This window comes from Haliaeetus albicilla, chromosome 2, assembly GCF_947461875.1.
Source record: "Haliaeetus albicilla chromosome 2, bHalAlb1.1, whole genome shotgun sequence".
In the NCBI taxonomy this organism is placed as follows: domain Eukaryota; kingdom Metazoa; phylum Chordata; class Aves; order Accipitriformes; family Accipitridae; genus Haliaeetus; species Haliaeetus albicilla.
The window spans coordinates 33,014,187-33,037,295 of record NC_091484.1 but is presented as its reverse complement, the minus strand read 5'-3'; the positions used below and the strand labels follow the sequence as shown (position 1 = coordinate 33,037,295).

General features: G+C 39.7%; 1 protein-coding gene across 5 annotated transcripts in view; it reads left to right on the top strand.

The window, feature by feature from the left end:
* The window catches only part of PDE1C (phosphodiesterase 1C), a 326,062-nt gene that overhangs the window by 276,706 nt on the left and 26,247 nt on the right, over nucleotides 1-23,109 (top strand). For all 5 annotated transcript variants that reach the window (XM_069770055.1, XM_069770081.1, XM_069770062.1 and 2 more), the window contains 4 exons: nucleotides 4,030-4,150; nucleotides 5,377-5,552; nucleotides 10,426-10,725; nucleotides 14,208-14,282. In XM_069770055.1, coding sequence (XP_069626156.1) covers nucleotides 4,030-4,150; nucleotides 5,377-5,552; nucleotides 10,426-10,725; nucleotides 14,208-14,282 — 672 coding nt within the window. The remainder of the gene's footprint in view (nucleotides 1-4,029; nucleotides 4,151-5,376; nucleotides 5,553-10,425; nucleotides 10,726-14,207; nucleotides 14,283-23,109) is intronic.

The following is a 23,109-nucleotide window of genomic DNA, read 5'->3' as shown; positions in this document are numbered from 1 at the left end:
CAGAAGAGTGGGAATGTGTGTAGAGCGCAGTACAACTGTGTTCAGCTAGCAGCTCAGTGGAGGGAAGCAGCAGCAAACTTGAAGTGCTGCAGTCTCAGCTAAAACGCATATTGAGTGCTCCTGGGCACACTACACCTACTGCTGTGCTGTTGGAGAAGATAAACGCTCTCTCTCTCTGGCTGGTGTGGAGAGAAGCGCATGTAGAGACTTCTTTTTCACATCCCTTCTATCAGCTTTCAGATATGTCCCTCACTCCTTATGGGGAAGAGGAGTTGTGCTTCCCACAGGATCCTTCTATGCAGGGTTGTGTGTGCTTGGAAACCAGTTTTCCTTGTCCTCTTCTTTTGTGCTCCTTTGCTCAGAAAGGCCAGAAGTGCCAAGAAACTTCTGCACCAATGCCCCTTGTGTCAAGCCACTGCAAAATTAATGATGAATTAAACCATCACCAGCACAATTCCACCTTATAAAAGAGGCACTCTTCAGTACGCAAAGGCATCCTTATTTAGTTATATACTATTTGTCATTGTATTTGATTTGTGCAGTTTAGTAATCCATTGACATTAATAGGCTACTTTCTATAAATCTTGCCTTTTAACATCATAAAATTTTCATTTCTCAGTCTGCTGCGCATATTGGCAGTGTCTTTCTGTAACGTCTCCTTTGTTAAAACCTCTTGTATTTTCTGGCTATCTGCTGAGGTAAGGCTTTCAAAGTTGTAGGATAGATTCTCAGACAAATAATCTGTTCCTATTCATTTATTTACCTGATTAATAGCCTTAACTAATTGTTTCTTGGAATAATAATTACTACATTTCTTTGCAAAACTAAGTTCTTACTGAATTCCAAATTGTGCTATTATCTGCAGCAAGCAGCCATCAGTTTCCACAAAGAAAAGGCCTCTGTCCTTTGTGACATAAAATTGTGCTCTTGGTTCTGTCAGGGACAGAGCCTAGAAATCCTGTTCTGGTCGCTCAACTTGTTTGTAGTTGCTGGTATGCTGCTCTAAGGTCACTGTGGATGCAACAACAGTGGGCAAGAATTTTCATTAACACAAGTTTTTCACAAATGCAGACTGCAGGTTTTGCAGTACAGACTTTTTCCATGGAAATGAAGCAATCTAACAGCAAAAACTTCCTCAAAAGAAAGAATCTCTCTCCTGTTGCTTCAGTTTGTGAAGAAATGGTTCAGAGTTTAAACTGCTGATTAAAAAAACCCCTGAATATCAAATAATGAACCTGGTTTTTAAAACCTATTAATGTTAATGCTAATGACCAATTTATCATCCTTTTTCTTCTTCAGTAGAATGAGTGTGGTAAATATTTCTGTACCACAGTGAAATACAGAAATCGGGAGATTCATGTCCGGAAGTCAGGCTCCTTATCAGAGTGGAGGAGACAAACCACAAAGAAAACCAGGCCAAGACTTGTATTTCCCAACAAGAATATGAGGAGTTAAAGCTTCTCTGTCTGTCTCAGACTGTAGGAAGCTTGTTTGACTGGAGATCAGCCTTTGTTGTCATTGTCCTCTTTTGCAGCTGATAAATGTAGCAGCATCCTTTTATTTTTGTCCTTTGGCTGGCAAGAAAGAAAATTGCAGCTTCAGAAAATATTGATAAAGGCTGATGATTATTTTGTTTGTTTGTTTGTTTTTTGGTGGTGGTGTGCTTTAGGAAGAGTGTCCTCTAGCCAGTGTTTGCCATGGTGATGTTCTCAGGTGGAATGAACGAACACTAGGCATGTGCCTGGAATCAACCCTTAGCATGCAGTGTTAATTGGTAGAATAATCTTAATCACTGGGGTACAGAAATATTTAACACGCTCATTCTATTGAAGAAGAAAAAGGATGATAAAATGGTCATTAGCATTAATAGGTTTCAAACCCCAGGTTCATCATTTGATATACAGGGTTTTAATTAGCAAACTAAATCACCATATTTAAATCATAGTGTCTTTAGGTAGGAAGAGAGAGAACACAGTGCAGGGAGAGGCACTTGGGAATATGGCATAAGTTACATAATTATTAATAAATTCCTAGGTTTTGTTTCTATGATAGCAGATTATGTTTCCCAACTTCATTGTAATCCCTACTTCAAGGTAACAGTTGAATAACTTATTCATGTTCTAGGGAATAGAGATAAAAATACCACTTATCAAAGAAAGGTTCTCCTAGGTCTGTCTTTGAATTTACCTGTGGTCCCTTGTGCCACCTCTGCCTGTCTTTGTTGATGAAATGCAAGACTTCTCCCAGGGAAAACTTGTTTCTTAGACACTTAAAACTGGACCTTGTATTTATGTGCAAGTGTTGAGTATCGCAGGAAGTGGATCCCACCACCTTGCTGCTGAAGTTAGTGACACAGTCAAGTGTCTGATATCAGAGATTTGCATGTCTCAGGGTTGTTAGTGGTGACGGAGCAAATGGCAGTTGTATTACTCGCCAAGCAGAAGTGACAAGGTACGATGGCTTAGGTTTCTTCGGTCATTAAGAAGTAAAAATTTTTTTGAGTGAACAGGAATAGAAGAGCCATATAGACAGGCAGACACACACACAGAAGTAAATTAAGTTCTCATTATCCTCAGGATTCCTGTGGCACACTTTTAAAAAATTGTATGAAGTTTGCTGGGATTATCTGGGTTATGATCTAGTACACAGTCTTCTGTTGTGGCTTTATGCTGCATACATTTCTGATTAACTCTGTGGGAGGAATGGAGTTCTTTTTTCCCTAAATTTGAATAGATAAGACTGTCTCAGTGTTATGGAGGCACACGATTCAGATGTTCAGATACAACTGAATGCATATTTTCTCCAGATTTATGGAATGTTAGTATGAAATTCTGAGAACTTGCAAGTAACATGTTTAATTTGGCTAGGCATGAAAATACACTTAATTACCCATCCTTTTAGAAAATTAGCAAAAATCAGGGGAGGGAAATGGAACTGGAAGGGTGCTCAACTGCTTTGCACTCAAGATGTGGATCAAAGCATCTGTGAATTCAGGTGCCTGGCCCATGTGGTGTCTTCTCCTTTTATCTTTCTGTAATCACCTAGAATCGCCAAGGTCTGTCATAGAAACATAACATGACCCAGTCAGGGAAATTATAATAGTATGAATATATAATTAATAGTTGATAATTGCCAAATCTTTAAAAATTGTAACAGTAGGGAAAGACCTGAATCCCGATGTGCCTTAGGAGGGATTAAGGATGTCATTGTTTTCTTGGCTACCTGCAGCGCTAAGAAATTTGCTAAGTGAAGTGCTAAAATGAACATAAGAAATAGCCCTTGCCCCAGGTGAGAATTTTGGGGAAGGTGTAAGGTACTTTAAGCTCCTCACTCTCACATTTTTTCTGTGCAACTTTGGTTTTCCTTCATCTCATGAGCTTATGGCCACAGGGCCCTTCAGTCTGCCTTTCCCAACATTCAGATTAGAGCCATATTCATCTCTGCCAAACTGTATACTGAAGTAGAAATTATTTGGCCCTTTATTTTTTTCCTTTCCTTATATTAAAAAAGGGGCGGGGGGAACATCTAAATCTCTTTTATTATGAACAAGAGCAAGCTGGCCAAGCACTGAGGAGTGAATATTCACAGCAACCCACTGATACGCAGTAGGGAGGTTTGCATGTTAACTCCACACCAGCAAAGCTTACCAGTATTATTGCTGTTACATTAATTTTCTGCTTTTAGAGAGTTCATCTTTGAAACTGGGTTTTATCCAAATCTGCTAGGAATTTGGCTTAAATATCACACTACTCATATAAAACAAGTTCTACTGCATCTGTTTATGTTCTGATTTGCCACAGTTTCTTTCTGGTGTTGAAGTAGGTACCTTTTATTGCATGCTATATCCAGGCTCTTGGGTCAGGGATTAATGTATAACTCCATTTTCCCTTTCTAGTATTTGCTTATCCCTTTTTCAAGGTATAATTTTTTACGCTCTCTTTTACAGTGTGGTTGTCTGTGATCACTGAAGCAGTGACTCCACATAAATCCTTGTCTTGCCTGCTTGACTCTGCTTGTGTTTTTGCTCAGGTTTCATTGATTTCATCGTGGAACCCACTTTTACTGTGCTGACTGACATGACTGAGAAGATTGTGACTCCGCTCATTGATGAAGCTTCCCGTTCTGGCATGTCTGGGTTCAGGCGTTCCAGGTGAATAACCATGCGCCCTTTCCTTTCACTCTGCACATGCTGCCATTGCACCCAACTCCCCCGGTTTCCCCACCACAGCATATGTCTTCCATGTGGCTTAAAGCCCCATATCTGCATTGCCAACACTGCAGCTCACCTTGTGACGTGACTTTGTTGCAGGGAAACTCCAGCCCAGGGGAGGGCAAAAGGGGAGGCTGGCATGAACCCAAGCCATGATTCCAAAGGCAGTGAACACAGATGGTTGTAGCCATGCAGTCACGTGAACTTTAGTGCTCTCTCAGTCACTAATGTCAAAGAGAAGGTAGAGGGACTTGTTTTGAGGCACTCATTTCTTCATGTCTAGAAGTATAAATGAGATTGAAATACCAAAGAGGACTGGGATGTATAAGCACAGTTTAGTGACAGTATTTAGGGTTATGCAAATGTGTGAAGTACAACCAGAATTTACCTGGAATTCAGCTGTAAGGACTCTTGGCCCATTCAACCTGCTCTGCTGTTGTAGAGAAACTACTCTTTTAGTAGTTTCGTGGACAGGGCATGTCTTGGGATTCAAATGCCACATGGCTAGTGCTCCCTAGGGTAGGGCTACCAAGTCAGGACTCCCTCTCCCAGGTGACTTCTTTACTCTTGGGCTGTTACACAAAGAGCAAGCACTAATATTTTTCTACGTCAGTGGTCTTGCTGCCTATATCAATATGTGTGCAATAAAGTGTCCATCCTTGAAAGACAACTGTAGGGTGTGTAACTGAAATGAGTGCCTGATTTCAGCTGAGGTGTCAGCTGAGGTCACCAAGCCCTGGACAGAGGTTGGCCTCCTGTCCTGTGCCTAATGGCTGCCATGGTGAATTTTAGGAGGCTCCTCCTTTGACATATTTGATTTCTAGAATTGTCTGACTCTCCAATTAATATTTAGGGAGTGAAGATGCACAATAAAGGTAATGGCAACACTTTGAGTGATTCTATTTCTTAGGGACTGTGAATACCAAAAAATAAGCAGGGAAAAGCTGCCCTTTATTTCTAATACTGGCTCAGGTTGTGGTGTTTGCTTTAACATCATTGCCCTGGGGTGGGTCGGAGGGAGGGGAGGATGAGGGAATCAAACTTAGTTTTTGATTTTCCTGGTTGACTCTGTTAAGTTATCTAGACTTACAGTCATTATTTCTTCTTAGCTGTACTTGGGTGTATGGCATACTGATTTCTTCTGTGTTTGTGATCTTGTGTCCCAGTCTGAATAGCATTAATCCCTCCGAAGTTAAAAGATCAAGTGTCAAGAGCACTGGGTCCGAAGGAAGTGCCTCACTCAACTGCTCCATACTCACTGTGGACTTCAAATGTTTTAAAGCCACCTGGACTGAGGTGGTGCAGCAGAACCGGGAGAAATGGAAAGCACAAGCCACCAAAGGTAACAGCCAGGCTTGTTAGTGAAAGAATAAAAATTCTTTTCACTTCTTCTTCTTCAAGCTCTTCTTCAATCAAATTATTCTCCAAGTAAGCACTGTTAGTTTGAAAGAATCTGCTTTTCAAGGTCAACAACCTACACTGAGTTCAGAAAGATAGGAATATTGTGACTCATCTGTGCCTTATACTCTTCTTACATGGTGTAAGTGTACATAATGAAGAGGATATGGACAATGGGAGGAAAAAAAAGTAATTGTAAGGGAGGTCCCCTAAAGTCATGAGTCAGACTCAGGGTGGGTGCAAAAATAGCTGGAACAGCATTTGTAGAGATAGGTTATCAATTGTTCACTGTTAAGGCTGAAAAAGGTATATATGATAGTTCAGGGAAGAAGGACAAGATATTCTGGATTCACAGCTGGTTTCCTATTTCTAGTGATAACTTGGATAATGAATTGGGAACTGTGCTGCAAATGCTCATGATGTCATTAATCTGGGAGGAACTGCAAATATTTCAGAGAATATGACAGCTGCGTTGGTTGCAAGTTGACCATGGTTGAATATTGCCATGCTACTAAAAAAGACCCCCAACCCCTCCCTGCACCCCCAAATAAAAAAAAAAACAACAAAAAACCAAAACCAAAAACCCACACCTTGCTTCTAAGATCCCTCTGGCATTCTTCCCATTTTTCCAGCAGTATCAAGGCCCTTACAGCAGTCCTGCGTCCAGTTTTGGCCACTCCAGTTCAGGAAACATATGGACCAGTTGCAGACAATACAGAGTACAGCAATAAGAATGATGGTAACTGTTGTTTATAGCTGAGAAGATTTATAGCTGAAAGCAGTTTTCTGAAGACTACTGCAGCTGCAAAATAAGGGAATTATTTTTTTATTCAAATACCCTAGGCTGTTAAGAGGAGAAAAAATTGGCAGGTGATTATAAACTGATAATAAGTTAGACATTGGCAAATCTCCATTGTTGGAGGCCTTTCGGAACTAATGATATCCATCTGTTGAGAATGACATAGGTATAACTGCCCCTTGCCTCCAGGTGCTGGATGATTGCCCAAGGTCTCCTTGAGCCCTCTGGTGATTTAGACCAGCTTTGGAACCAAAAATCTTCAATGTACCACTGATTATTTTTTTTTCTTCATGAAACTGTTTGTGATACAATTTCTTATCTGAGCTGAATGCTTGTTACTCAAACCCTTATTTAATGGAGTTGTTGTATTTCATGTAAATGGAAGGAGTTCGATTTTAATGTATTATGTGGCCTTGGCGTCAGGACTGATGGAAGGTTTGGCATAGTTCTCCTGTTTGCCAGAGCACATTGTTCCTCTCCAACTGAAGGCCCTGTCTAAAGGTGCAGGAAAGCATGCATTATTATTCAAATTAAATATTCCTTTGTGATTAAAATTTGCCATTCAGGAAAAGCCTTTCTAGGCATTCCATGAAAATGAAAACAGAAACGTAATTCAAAATCTGCTTATTTGCCAGGGGCTGTTTTTAAAGCTTTTATTTTTTTAATCGGTATTTACTATTTCCCAGTTCTTTGTGGACCAAACAAATTAAAGCTAATGAAACAAGCAAAGCATTTAACATGGTCAGTGTCTCACAGTATAGGACTGTTGAGTGAATGAAGCCAATACAGTTAACTAGTTTTAAGGATTTCATTTCAACATGTACCATACATATTTGCTTGTCTACTAAGGATCTACTAGATAAAAATCCTATATGCAAGAGAGACCTGTGGGGAAATAAATAAAATCCATCTTATATTTCACCTAAAACAAATATATAGAGTAGATCATAATAAGTTCTGGATATTTAACTTTTAAGTGTGCTTTATACCCACTTGCAGTGACTGCTTTACATAAAGAGTTTTTTCTAAATGTGCACATGTAAATGTCAAGTTTTGATTCAAGTGGATGTGCACACATGGCTTAATGCTCCTACTGGTAATATGTATTGATGCAGTATTTCATAGCCATTCTTTACAAAGTATCCTGGTGATAAATTTTTGGTTATTAATACTTCAGCTGGAAAATGTTTTATTTTCAGTTGCCTCATAAAAAAAAAGTCCTTCTAGTGGCTCCTGAGGATAGTCTATGGAAGAATTAATAGATCGCTTGAAAGCAGAGAGCTCACCAGTCTGCATATTAGACATAGGACCCCTGGAGTAGGTCATTTTATCTTTACCTTTCTGACAATGTTTAGCCCTGAATAGTTGATTTACTTTATGGTTTTGCCAAACTTCATCTCCAATAACTTGGATCAGGGTCCCAGTTCATGGGTCAAAGATTCAGAAAGCAGTCTCAGCTTCTGTTCATCTGAATTCATTGACTTTTGCATAATTTCTGTGTTTCTGGGTGCATTTAGCAGTACAAGCATACATATTTTTTTATCCTGAAAGATCTATACAAATGTATGGCTCAGCGTACCCTTGTATGGACTGGGGACTAAGGAACTGTTCTTGGACTCCAGAGCCCTTGCATCAAAACATTTGCTCAGCTGCTCTCTTGCTCCTGACTTGCAGCAAGTCTTTGCACCCGTTTCCATCTGCCTTGCCTGTCTTAGCCATGTGCAGCAGGGCCTGCCACACAGCAGGAATTTAAATTGCTGACCCCCATCAAACCGGTGTCTTGCAATGCATCAAGATGCTCTGCCAATAAAAATAAGAATTATTAAGATAAGATAGCAACTGAGGATCAGAAGGGGTGGAAACCATCTATTATTCTTACTATTACTGTTATTATTATTATTATTAAATTATTTATAGAATACTGTATTCCCTTTGGTAATGGCATTATCCCAAAAAGCATCAGTGAGCTATTTTTATCCTGAGTGTGGTATTTATAGAAGATTTCTCGGACTGTGTGGGCAAAGTAAGTGGGTTTATTACTGATCTCTTTTTGCTTAAAGGATCATCATTAAATAGCTACAAATTAAAAAACTGAATGAACAAACACCCTGATGTGCAAAGCACCATTTAGATAAAGTATTTTCTGACACTAATTTTGACAAGAGGCACTCGTCCAACAGTGCTGTAGCAAGCCTCAGTCTCCTGAGACAATCTCTCCTGTGGTTCAGGTGCAAAATGCAGCATTTCTTTTTCAGACCCCCAAATGAGAGGAATCCTTCTGTATACCATGAGACTCCAGAGAAAATATCAACATACCTAGCTGAGCTATCTATGGAAGCTACCATAGATTTCAGGAATGATTAATAAAGTGAGGGAGGCTCATATCTAATTTAATTATATTTTCATGTGAGCCATAATTTATTAATTTAAAAATTAATTAACTTTAGTTAGCTGCTGGCAAGGAAATATAGATTGGCATTTCTTATAAAGACAGTTTTCCCCCATTCTCTCTTGTATGCCATCAGTATATTTTTCTCAAAACTGGTTCTGATTCACTCATAAGAAGTATTTGACAAGAGACTTAGAAATTCTTTTGTAATTTTTACTCACTGGCCAAGAGCCTGCTCCTGTAAGGCACAAACCATCTTCCCTATAGATGTCAAGAATACTTTCGCAGGACCAAGGTAGACATTATTCAGTGTTTTGTAGGATCTGCTCCTCTCCTCATCAGTTTACATGATCTCTGAGAAAACAGGAGGTACATCTGTGATTCCTATCACAATTAAAGTGCAATTGGTTGCCCACGATGGGGTAATGAGTGGGCTGGGATATTGCCGACCCAGGAATCTTTAATACAGGCGTAGGGTGGTCACATCTGAATGCTTAGACTCAGTATGGATATAGATATGCTCTTGAAACTGCATAAGCTCACAGGTTCCAAATAGAGTGTGTGCTGAGCTACTGACCTGCTTTGGCAGATAAGTCTCTATTGATCATGGAAAAAGGACAGAAAATTATGGAGTCTCTGCCCAGAGTCTGCGCACACCCAGCCTTGTTTATTAGCTCAAGGGCTGCACTGAGGGACTGTGGTTGAGTCCTGCTTTCCAGTGTGAGGCAGGAAGCCACACGGAGCCTTTGCAGCTGAGTCTGTGGGGGTGTGCTGTACCCAACCTGGGCTAGAAATGTAGTGATCTCAACACCTGGAGGCAAAGTATTTGCAACCTATGTTGTAAGTGTGGGTTGCATCAGTACCTATGGTTTGGATAAGAAACAAAAACAGGAGTAGTATCCTGAATGGGGGAAAATGGCTTCTCAGTGAATTCATTTTTTTTTCTGAATGACAGTATTTTGAGATGCTGCCATTGTTCAACACTCACTTGTGAATTTATACCTTTGCATATTTCTGATTGACTGCAAGACTTTTTGAAGTGGAAGAGCAAGTACTAGTAGCAATATATTAGTTTGCCAAGAAAGAACAGAGCCATAAAGAAAGGATAACAGTAAGTGCAACAGAAGAGATTAGGAAGCTGGCATTGGAAGCAACCTGGAACAAGAGGGAAAAAAAGTAAATACCAAAGAACCAAAACTTCTTATGTGCTTAGAGTTACATAGTATGGTATGAGATAAACTGAATGTCATTTGACTGATTGTTGTGTGTCAAAAATGAAATTAACCTGGGCACGCCTAGAGCCTTCAATAGCTAATATCTCTTTTTAATTTGCCTTTTAAGAATTTTGAGGAACTTCATTTTCAAGGTGAACCTTATATAGTAAAAAAAAGACATGCACATCATATACATTTAGGCCAACATGGGGTGTTTTTTCAGAATACTTCCTTAAATGTTCTCCAGTGCTCTTTTTCCCGTATCAAGTCAATTCCTACATTTATCTAAGTAACCGCTGTTTGCATGTAAAAAGTTGAAGTAGACTTAGATGTGTGAGTTACATCATTCTTGTCAAATTGACTGATAATCATGATTTCTTTCCTTGTTTTGCTTCTTTCTTTGCTGAAGATGCAGAAGAAAAAGCTAAGAAAGAAGCAGAGGAAAATGCTCATCAAGGAACAGATGAAAAGAAAACAGATGAAAAGGATGAGAAGAAGCCAGCTGAAGATGCCACAGCAGCAAAGACAGAGAACAGCAAAGAACCAAATCCTGGGGAAAACAAAAGCGCAGATTCCAGTAAGAATCATGTAAATGGGACTCAGCAAACTGGGGTGAACAAACACGAAGCCTCTCAAGGGAAAAATGCACCTAGGACAGATAAGGGAACGGACTCTTATCACGCAGCAGGAGAAGAGAAACAGCATGTCCAGAATGGTGAGTTCTCTCCTTCCACTGAAATGTAAATCCAGCCCTAAAATCAGTATCTCATCTCAGTGATGGGGGAACCTGGTGTCCTGAAAGGATGTCGTGGGCTCAGAGCCTTTTCCTGGACATAGGCATAGTCACCTGCATATGGGAATTGTAACCTGTAAATTAACTCCCACGTACTGTTCTTCTGTAGAAGATGGGGTTCATTATACCTGCTTGGTGCTTTTGGAGGAAAGGAAAAAATGTCTTTTCTCATGAAAATGAAGCAGCCTCTTATGATACACAGGCTGAAAAGCTGAAACAAATACCCTTGGTTCAATGAACAGCTTCGTTGTTTGGGTAACTGACAGAGGAGAAGCCAAAGTTGTCTTATAAACTCTTTTTAAGGCCAGTTAAAGGTATCTTTGAACAGAGTCACAGCTATAAATATGTTTTGGGACAGAGGATTTCCCCTCCCCCCACTGTTTTTAAGGGTTACTTTATTTATGCTTCCTTTGCTTAGTTTTTTTTTATTAGGGGAGTCACAAGCCTTTTTATGGAGATATTCTTTTTTTTTCCAGAAATTTTATTTATGTTTTAACTTGCTGTAGAACTGTGTCAAAATACGAATCACGCTTTACACCCAAGAAAGGTGGAAGAAATGTTTGCAAATTGTATTAAACATTAAAAAAAAATTATTAGACCCATGAGAACACATCAGCTGTCTCTTGGCCAAGTGTCTCTTTAGACACTGTCCTTCCCTCCCCAGCTCCTGCTCCTTGAAGCCATTATTAAAAAATGACAGTACAGCCACATGTGACTTGTCACAAACTTGGCTAGTATCAGCCAGTCCAAAACCAGCAAAACCCTCAGACTTTGAAGCATCCTTTTAGAAAAAGCCTGAGTGAGCATACAGGCTTTGAAAGTCCCAGGCTCAAGCAGTAAGTTTCGATGGCAGCAGAGGCAGAAATTCTGTTTAAAACATTCCTGATATGATTCTCATGTATTTCACTTGGCTTCTGGCATTTCCCAGTGATCACTTCATCATTAGGGTTTTTTGAGATTGGAAGGACTATGGGGATCCAAGCTGTCATGCTCTGTTATATATGGAATTTGTCTTCAGACAGCGTTACACGGGTGAATAGGAATGGGCCCCCCAAGGAGACAAAAAGGATGGGGACATATGAAATCCCAGTTAGACTGCATCAGACTTTTCTTCTGAAATCCTTTGTTTTACATGCGTCTAGCAATACAGGGGTTAAGTGTGCTCTAGTGATTTTGACAGTACCTTTTTCTGCAATGTCTCTCTGCTGCAGGTGTCAAAAACGCTTTGAAAGGAATTATAATGATTTCTGAAAATTAGTGTCTTCCTCAGGAAAAGAAATTCTGCTCCTTAATTTATGGGATAAGGCCTTTATGAGGTACAATCACTGCAGAGTCTTTGGAAACTGATGAAATCTTAACATTCATATCTCTGGGTTCACCACAGCTTCCTTTGTGCCTATATGTTAATATCTCATTGTAAAGTATTTACCTTATTATTTCTCTGCCTTTGTAATCCCTTTCAAAAAGATCATTATGATCATCGTTCTGCTCTGCTGCTGGCAGTATGGCAGGGTAGATATTACAATACTCAGAAGTCCCCTATTCATAATAAGTTATATTCAATGAAAGTTCAGAAATTGTGTTGTCAGGTGAGTTGAAAGTCTCTCTTAGTCACTCGCTGCCCATGTGCTTTCTCAGAGAGATCAAACTGAAATAACGTATGTGTGGATGTTCATCATCTTCTCCTGCACACTCTTAAGGTCAAGCAACTTCTTTATGCAGTGGTCGAATATAGCATTATTAGCTCATCATTACCGTCAGGCATATGATGGTGGACGAAATGCAGGAAGACTTTTGTGCTTTGCTAGATACATTTTCATTTCATTTGCTGAAGACAGTGTCCTTCTTTTAGAGGCCACCTTCGTCAAGCAGACACCTCCTGCTTGGAGCCGCTCATACCTCTCTTTTCAATTAGCCCAAGTCAATGGCAGTGTCATAAGCTGAGGAGGTTACTGCTTGTCTGTATCATCTTGCTTTCATTTTTCTCTAACCCACACAGCAAACTTAGGAAGGAAAATATGAAAAGTTTTAGCTCTGAATGAGAACTGAACAGGACATGTTTTTTCCATCTTGTTAAATATTTTAAGATTTGAAAAGCATTCCTCTTTTATACCATGATGAAGCTTAAATGGAGAGGAAGATCGATCCTGTGTCATCCAAGAATAAGAAATATTCTAGTGTTTAGGGCACAACGTGGAAGAGGGAGACTTTGCTTCTCTGAAATTTCTCTTTTTTTGAGTTGTTCCAAAAATAAATATCCACTGGCCATGACTATTTTGAAGGCAGGTTAGATCCTCTTTAACACACAATACCTATAATCTTGATCCAAAGGCTGGGAAGTAGTTATACTAACAAAAATAGTAATACAAATGGAATAAGCATCACTTTAATGCAGCCCTGTAACATACCTCACATCTACAAAATTCTGAAGCGAGACTTCTACAGTTTTTTGTGTTAAGGTGTGGGTCACAAATTCAGTGCTACTCCTCTGGGGGGAAAGGAAAAGCTGAGCTGCCTGCTCCCATCTGGGCAGGCTGCTGTTGCTTCTCTGGACATCCGAAGGAAGGACACCTTCTTTGCTGATGTTTAGACACTGCAGCTGAAGGAGCCCTGTTCTGCTAGAGTTCTCCCTTTAAGTTATTTTTCATTTGATCTTGCATTTGGCATTCTCATTCAATGAAGGGATGGTCTGGGAAGGTCTGATATGCTCTGCTGTATGACTAGTAGAGGACAGAAAATGAGAATGACTCTGGTTAACTTTCCTGGCTTCATAAAATACAACCCAGCTAAAGTTGCCATTTTCATTCTGCATCAACCGTTGCTCTGCCAAAGGCCTTGCTCTCCTGGTTTTCTACAAAGACTCTAAAGCCAGTGATCAATGCTAGGATGATTGTTTGTTCCCTGATACCGTCATCAAAGGACCAACCCAAATGAATCTGTGGATAAAGGAAACTGGTAAGAGAAAGCAAGATAACATTATATAGGACTGTTTGGGATATCTAAGGTGGTTCTTAATGCAGAGACTTATGTTGAAGTCTCACAGGGTCTTAGTCTTTTGAAAGCATAAATGTTTCGGAGTCCTGATTTTGAAATGAAGGTTGTGCTCAGGTTTTTTAATGGCCTAGATACAATCAGAGGGAGTATGAGTTTGCATGTGTACTTAAAAAGGTGTGAACAATTAGAATAAATTTAAAAGTAGATTGTAAGGCTTGATTTTCTGTAGTAGTTGGATAAATTTTGTCTGGTGCTTTATTCTATGAAGATGTGTTAATCCAGTTCCTTGTGAATTCAGACCTTTTCTCCTAAGGAACAGCTCCTTTGGATGTTGCAATTTGAGTTACAAGCATTAATAAACTGCAGTCTGCATTAAAATGCTTATAATGTTTCTTATTGCTTCTTTCTAGGTGAATTAAAGGAAGACAGTAAGTTGGACAAAAAAGATCAGTCCAGTGTGGGGGATGAATCAAAGAAAACAGTTGGTAAGGACAACATTTTATTACAGTTTGTCACCCATTTTTATATGCAATCTACTGTTTCCTAAACATCTGCAGTTTATTCTAAAACCAAAAAATGGTGTGGTAACCAGAAACAGACTTAACAGAAACAGTCATTAGGCTTGAAAAAAGCCATTGGGGCATTCTGGGGGAAAATCATCCCTTTCACATAATGTCTAGCACCACTTCTTTTCGTAAGCCTTATCCATCAATTTTTGTGCATGCCTGCAAGAAAAATCCTGGATTATTGGAGTTGCTTAATAGGAAATGTGGATTTGTGAGGTTCTGTCCTTCTGACTTTCTTTGGGTCGTATTCTGCTCTCTGTTAGGACAGGCTGTATGGGAGATGCAAAAAACAGAGCTAAGAAAACACCTGCACAAGGTTTTTTAGACACTGCAGCTGAAGGAGCCCTGTTCTGCTAGAGCTCTCCTTTCAAGTTATTTTTCATTTGATCTTGCATTTGGCATTCTCAAGGTGTGCCTGTTTTTCGAGATTGCATGCTATACTACACCAATACAAACACAAAGCTTTCTTGACTTAATTGTCTGAGGGGGAATTTGCCAAGTGCTGTTGAACCACAGGTGTGGGAAGCAATCAGGAGTGAGCACATCAGCATAGACGTCCTATTAAGGATGCTATAGAAAAGGGATGTTGCTGAAACATTGTTGAACTGAAGGAATCTCAAGCCATAGGATGGTTTCTTGAGCATCTGGGAATAAAGTCAGATTATTCTGAGCCTAGTGTAGAGGTCCGCAGAAGTTTTAGTAGCCTTAGCAAAGTGGAAAACCAGCTGTAAGGTCTGTGGCATGTTTACCCTTTTGCACCTCCTTAGCTGTGTACCACAGGGCTCTGAGATAGTAACTGAACCCACGTTGCTCCAAAAGCAATTGCTAAAGTATTAGGTAGCAAAATAAATGGAAACTAATGTTAGAGCTGGCATTTTCTTTCTGCATGTCTCAGTGAAATCCACTGAAACACAGCTATTCCTAAATGTAAATAATACAGTAGTTTGTTTTGATGGTCAAGAAAGACAACTTCATTTTAAGTACTGCAGTTTAGAATGATACCATGTTTTCTTTTATTGCTTCCTTTTAAGAAACTATTTAAAAATCCTATTGCTCTAGCAAAGTGATAAATAAGAAGAAAATGTGATACCTCAAGTAAAAATGTAGAAAAATTCATCTAGAAGTATGTATTAATTTCAGACATATAAACAGGGTCTTTTTTTTTAAGAGGACCCTTAGCAACAATTCTTTAGGAAAATTCAATTATTTTTTTAAGAGGTCATATTATTTACACAGTTGAGTTAAGTGTCTGTCAGGAAAACAGTCTTGAACAAGTACCATTCACAACTCTTTCTGCAGTCATGCAGAAATTAAGCACAAATACTCAAATAACACGCTACTCTTCAGATGTTCACGAATACGTGCAGTGCTCTATGTAACTATCAAGGTCCCAGGAGAATTAATGGGCAGAATGGCTACTCTCCCCACTGCGGTGGGTGATGGCTGAGCAGTGGCTGTGCTAGAAGGCTGCAGCCCTGGCAGGACCAAGTGGATGCAGAAACACTGGGGCTTCTTTAGGAGGACTCAGGAGCATCAGCCCAGACACAAGAGTAGACCCGGGAATCCCTAACTTTGAGGACCAGGTTACATTTGAAGGCCTGCACTCTCAAGAATCTTGGAAAGATTAGGGGCACCTATTTGGTTGGGCTGGAGAACCAAGAAGTGATTGTTTCATGCTGACTTGAAGATTGAGGGTGTGAATTTGGTTCCTTGCAAGTTGCTAGTCTTTGTGTGGTGTTGGTTGTTTAATGTCTATTTGTTCTCCTGTAAGAAAATGTTTTGCTCATCCCCTTAGGGAAAAGACCAATACCATGGGACCAGCTGATTACAGCGAATAAACAACTGTAACCACGCAAGGACAATTTGTAGGCTGAATGTTTTTCATTCGGATGCTGTAGAGACAGATTATAGCTAACAATCTCATAGAAATCAGGACAAAAATTGTGAATGATGCACCCTAGAAAGGAAAGCGCTAGAGTGGCACTTCTGTTTCGACAAATACTGTGCAACCTGTTCTGTTCATTACTCACTCCAGAGCAAATCTCCTTACCAGCCATGTGAGGGATGTGGAGAAAGGAACATTATCCATGGATAATACATAGCTGTTTGCAGACTACTGAAATGTTTAGCCAAACATATGCTTTCTGACGTGCCTGTACATGGTCTTTCACATGCTGGAAAAAAATATTAAGCGGGGGTGTTAGAAAGATTGAGGTTACAGCTATAATGCATTCACCATGTAGTTTGCTGGTGGGTGAAACTCAGCCTGGACTTTTTGCAGGGTCAAGTGTACTTGGGTTTTACAGCCTCTGTTCAGTATGTAGCTGGAGTGTATTTGTATTAAACAGGTGCCCATTTGTGTAGATTTACTATGAGGGCTTCAGCTTTCTCACTCCCACCCATTAGCATCAGCTAGAGCCCTGCTCCCAAGTGAGGTCAGTCTGCTACCCTGTCCTACTGCACAGGCATCCTGCATCTGGAGAAAAAAGCTGCAGAGTGTGTATTGCATATATCTTTGCAGGATCTGTGTCCAAGTTGCTTTTTGAGCGTATACAAAGGAAATTATTGTCATATCTTGTTATAGGAATACGTACGTGCCAAAATATTTCCAACACATTTGTCCTACTACAACGGGAGCCAAGTGGCCAGGGACACACAGAGTAACTATCCCATGTGGACACAAAGACACTGAAGCTGCATGTCCTCACTGTAGTCACAGGTGTGAAATGCAGCTTCTGTATCAGAGTTACCTTGAAGCTACCCAAAAAATAGTTAAATGGTCATGCCTCTAGAAACAGGGATCAAGCTCGCTGAGAAAGCGAGGAACTATGTATGCATCTAGCCAGAGCTTCATGCCACTGACTCTATCTGTACCAAAGCCAACTACTTTAAAACTAGCTTGAGCATGGCTTTGTAAGCTGCAGTCATGCCTTAGATTTCAGTCTTAACTGCTTCAAAATCCTGTGCAAGTCTCTTGAACATAGGCTAGTCTCCTCATGTTAATCTAATCTTCATATTATTGGCTTTTTTCTGTGGGAGATGCTTCTTAACTCAGTGCTGCCCACATTTTCAGTTCCAAGAAAAGAGATATGGGGCTGCCATTTCCCACATAAAGACACAGCCCTATCAGAGACATCATCAGCACAAGTAGTTCATCAAATGTTTCCTGTGGGATAGAACATTATTAAACCATTTTGGAAAACCTGATTTCCCCATGTGAAATAGTTGCTTTTCAACACTTTGAATGGAAAATTCAAAAACGGTCACATGGAAGTAATTTTCGTCTACATTCACAAACTTTCTTTTTTGCAATTTTTTTCTGCTTACAAAACTGGCAACAAATGAGAAAATTATTCTTCCCCATTTCAGACTAGATATAAGGAAGAAATTTTTTACTATGAGGGTGGTGAAATACTGGATCAGGTTGCCCAGAGGCTGTAAATGCCCCATCCCTGAAGTGTTTAAGGTCAGGCTGGATGGGGCTCTGAGCAACTTGGTCTAATTGAACATGTCCCTGCCCATGGCAGGGGGTTGGACTAGATGACCTTTAAAGGTCCCTTCCAACCCACACTATTCTATGATTCCATGATTACCACTTTCACAGGTTATGTCTACCACGTCCTCATTTTTCTCCTACTGGGAAAAGATTCGGCAATGTAAATACAAAGTTTTCAGTGCAACTCTTTGTGCCGGGGACCAAAACACAGTTTATTCAAGTATTTCTTTTCAGCTATGTCCTGGTTTCAGCTGGGATAGAGTTAACTGTCTTCCTAGTAGCTGGTACGGTGCTATGTTTTGAATTCAGTATGCAAAGAATGTTGATAACACTGATGTTTTCAGTTGTTGCTCAGTAGAGTTTAGACTAAAGTCAAGGATTTTTCAGCTTCTCATGCCCAGCCAGTGAGAAGGCTGGAGGGGCACAAGAAGTTGGCGCAGGACAGAGCCAGGGCACCTGACCCAAACTGGCTAACGGTGTATTCCATACCATGGGACGTCCCATTTAGTATAGGAACTGGGGAGTGGGGGTGGGGAATTGCTGCTCGGGGACTAGCTGGGTGTTGATCGGTGGGTGGTGAGCAATTGCCCTGTGCATCATTTGTACATTCCAATCCTTCTATTATTGCTGTTGTCATTTTATTAGTGTTTATCATTATCATTATTAGTTTCTTCTTTTCTGTTCTATTAAACTGTTCTTATCTCAACCCACGGGTTTTGCTTCTTTTCCCGATTTTCTCCCCCATCCCACTGGGTGTGGGGGGAGTGAGTGAGCGGCTGCGTGGTGCTTAGTTGCTGGCTAGGATTAAACCACGACAAGCTAGCAATTACAGACAATTAAAAGGTTCTTTTTTGTGTGTTTGTACTGGGAACTTATTATTCTAGTGGTAACATGCGCGTTTGCAGGTTATAGCACAGAAATAAGACAGGATATTTGTATCTTGAACAGCTAGTACATACAAAGCCTAATGTGCCCTGGGTATGTGTGATGAGCAATGCTCCCACCTTGTGGTCAAGTCGTAACCCTGCGTTTTGAGAGGTCCTAGTTTCAATAGTACATGCTTCTATGCAGCGCAACAGGATTGAATGCAATATTATATATTTAATGTAATATAATACAATATGTAGCCTTTTAAATAGACAGACTCTATGAAGTGTTGATAACAGGCTTATTGGACATTGAAGTTTTAGCTTGCTTTATTTTTATTTTGTTAAGCTATACTGTTGCTTAACAGTAGTTGAAAGCTTTTCCTGTGTGTTCTGTACATTGCCTATGCCAACATGTAAAGCTGCCTTTTGGTCTTAATTTTTCTTGACAATCATTCCTTGATCAGCAAGTGGAAAATTCCCTGATTATAAAGGTAAAGTACAGGGGCTTCATTTCTTTCTGTCCAGCTGTCTGCAAAAATCAAGTGGCAGAGTAGCTGGCACAGAATGTTGTTATCTGAGAATGCTTTTGGTATATGAAGATGGCTCCACAATTATCCCAGACAGACTTGAATTAACAAGATTCTTCCCAGCTTTGCTTAAGGAGAATGCAGCTTTTTGCAAAGCTGTTCAACCATTCAAGAATTATTTGTCTTTGCAACCTCCTGCAGATATGGTTTTCATGTGTGTCGATCTAGTCAAGACCACTACACAGCAATGAATGCTAAGTAGACTTCTGACAAAACCCTGCTCATGTAATCTGCATAATGCCAATGTTGTTTTAAAAGGTTAAAACCTTTACAAAGGTTACTCAACCGTATGAATGAACAGCATTTGTCTATATCTTCTTGAGAGAGGTAAAAAGGTAACTTTCAGGTCATATAAATAATGGTGCCATTTCTATTCCAAAAGGTAGACTGATTTCTCCATTATTGTCGGAAGCAAAAAGCCCATTTCAGGTTGTAAGGCAAACACATTGGGTTCCTCCTTGCTGCCTGATAGTGCTTTTGATATTATATGTCAGAATCCAGCAGCAGTGACAAATTGGAATTACAACAGTCTAAGACTACTTCTAAAGACAATTTCCTTCTTTTTCTTACTTCTTTTTATGGCCTGTTATTTGAATTACATTAGAAGTTATTGCCCCAAGTTAGAAATCAGAAAGCGTTGTACTGATACCTTCTGGAAAAGCTTACTTGAAAGCTGGAAGACATTTTGCTATCCAGAAAGACGTATTTCACCATAATTTATCTCTGCTGAACAATTGCTCCATAGTAGTGCAGTATAGGATAACTGGAGGGGGGAAAAGCTTCTGTGCTTTTTAAAATCCTTTTTGTGCTCTTTTGAAACAAATGAGTGTGTCTAATTTAGCAAGTGGCACCTGAGGCAAGCTGGAATTTCCGTAGAGAGATGTACTCTGCGGAAGGTTTTATGCAGTTTTAATATCAAGTAGAAGATGAACATGATGTGATGTGATCTTTGAAGCTAAATGCAAAATACATTGTTAGCATCCTGACCTTGGGAACATTACATCACCATGGCATGCATACTCGATGGGAATATGTAGAAAGGTACCTTGTATAATTATGCAGATTGTTTTGCAACTTGTCAGTTTTGTGAGTGTGTGTGTAAATCTTATGGAAAGCACCTCACCTGGTTTTCCTTTGAGACTTTCACGTAACTCTTTTTTAGCCTGCTTTCCATCGTTCAGGCCATGCCAGGTAGTTAGAAAGTCCTTAGGATGCTTGACTGCTTTTTGCTTCTACTTTATGTGAAGTCATAGATATAAGTGACAAGTTTAAAAATTGGGAATAGCATTTGGCTTGATTTCAGATTTAAGTGAATATTTGGAATATTCATTCCAGGTGCATGCTGGGAAAAAAAATTACTGCAGGTACTTAAGTAGGTTTTTTGAGTAGTTAACTTTATGGGGAACATTTTTTTTTCAGGTTACCTTTGGTCCTTTAAATATAGTTCTGTTCAGAGATAGCATATGGCTGCATTGCTCCTTGAGGGTAACGTTCATGGTCCTAGAGGCATGGAAGAATGTATAACTTATGCAGTACATTGTGGAAATTCTTCCTTGATTTTGCACCATCAGCCATTTTATTGCACCAGTCAGGGAGTAGAGCTGTGACCTTGCTTCCGTTACAGTCCTTCTTACCCCACTTAGGATAATTTGCCTGTGCAATGATGTATAGCAATTCTCTGCTTTGGCAAGAGGAGAGTCCTCCTTGCTCCCCAGCTCCATGAATTTATGTTCAATCCAGTGACAATCAGGCCTCTTTTTCCCCATGCAACACTTAGCCCTGAAAGAGAAACAAGATCGTGTCTGAAGGGAATGACTGAAGGGGAGGAAGAATATGAAATGGCTCCTCAAAAGAGGTTGGTGACCTTTAGCTTTCATCTCATCCCTTCCCCATGGAACAACTAGCTTCCAATTTGAGTATACCAGCTATAGGTATCTTACCAGATAGGGACTCGGACAAGTTAGTTCAAGTAGAAGCATTAAGAAGGAAGAAGTCCAACAGTCAACTGTATGGGAATCCAAATGTAAAGACTGCACTCTACAAACTGCCAGCCAGGTGCTTGGTGGGCACCTTCATGCCCTTTGTTTTCTGTGCTGGACCTGCTGCCTGGTCTCTCCCTGGGGGCAGAGGCAAAGGGATATCAGTCCCCTCAGGCTGCTCAGTCTGCAGTTCTGTACCATTCAGTCCGCAGAAGCTGGACGAAGAGAAGAGAGAGTCAATTTACAGGTTAGTTTTCTGAAACTCATACCCTAATAGTAATCTTTACTACTTATTACCACTAATCGATCCATCGCGAGGCAATTCATTCTTTTCTCTGCTTCTAAACCACTGCTTTGCTATTCTTATGTCAAAACCTGGGACTTGGAGGCAATAATAAATGTAGAAGAAGAAAACCAACAAGTGATATTAGTTGAAAAGTGCTATTTTGAATCAGGCTAAAGTATTTAGGAATTGAAGTCTAATTCAAAATAAGTGATTGTCAAAAACTGAAGAGGCACTGAAAAAATCAAAATGAGAATTTTTGCTTTGAGGTGATGTTTCACTTTTTTAGCCAGCTTTAACTAAAGGGTAAAAATAAAAGATTTGCTTGTGTTAGATGAAAAGTTCAACTTGTTCTTTCATTTCCTCTCCACCCCCTTTCCACCAAAAAAACCCACTCCCCAACAATAGTTTTTGCCATGAGAGAAAGCAAGCAATTACTTGTGTCTGACCCAGAGCTAAGCATTATCCTGACTTTTCAGTTTAGTCACTCAATCAAAGAAGCAATTATTTGCCCAGTGCTAATTACAAAATTCTGATTCATATACTTGGCTGAAAAGTTTGTTGGCTTTCATTATCCTTCTGCCTATGGCAGCTCATCCCTTTTGTGCCTTGAAAAGCACTGGGGTTTTCGTTTCCATCAACAATGGAACAGCTCATCATGAAAACCATGATCTAGCTTTTACCCCAAACATGTTCAGAGCTTTGAATTATGTTTGATTATCAAACACAGAACAAGCTTTCACACTCATTCCTGTAGGTCACTTTGTTTAATAAGTGTCTAATTTCTTTTGTACATGCTTTACTCAGGAAACTCAAACGTTACTTGGTATAATGAAACTTTTGCCAATGTATTCATTGCGTTTTTTCTCTGCTGTTATGTATTTCCATAACATGCTGGTAAGCAAACAACATATATGAAAACAAAGCTAATCTCTTTCTTCCATCACTGATGTGATGTCAGGTCAAGTGTAATACAAGCTGTCAAGCAAACATGAAACTCAACGCCAACGTGAACAGGACTAGAAATTGTTTGACGTCATGAATGATTTAGGGATAATTATGTGCCAACGCTCAAAAATCAGAATACCTTCTATGCTAATGTCATTTCTCCTCCTATCAAAATGAATGTTAAGCACTTGAGTCGTCTGCTAAATAGAATGATGGTTACAAATTTAAATTCAGTTACAAAACAAATATTCAAAACTTTTTCCCAACAGCATTTATTCTTGTTTTCTCTTGCTTTAAACAGGATGCAGGCACCTTCGAGTAACATTATGTTTTCTTTGAAAAAAATAATCACTCTAAAATTTCTCAACCATTAAAAAGACAGATAACGGAGATGAATTAACTTCTAACACATATTTCTTCCTTATGTCACTGACCTTCTGAACTTTGTTTCTTAGGCCTCATTCATCTCTAGTGCAACAGAAGCAAGAGAATAGCATGAGTATGCAGAATTTATTTCTTCATGGTCTTAATTTTCTTTGGAAAGGCTTTCAAATGGTTTTAATAAGAGAAAGGATCACCCAGTG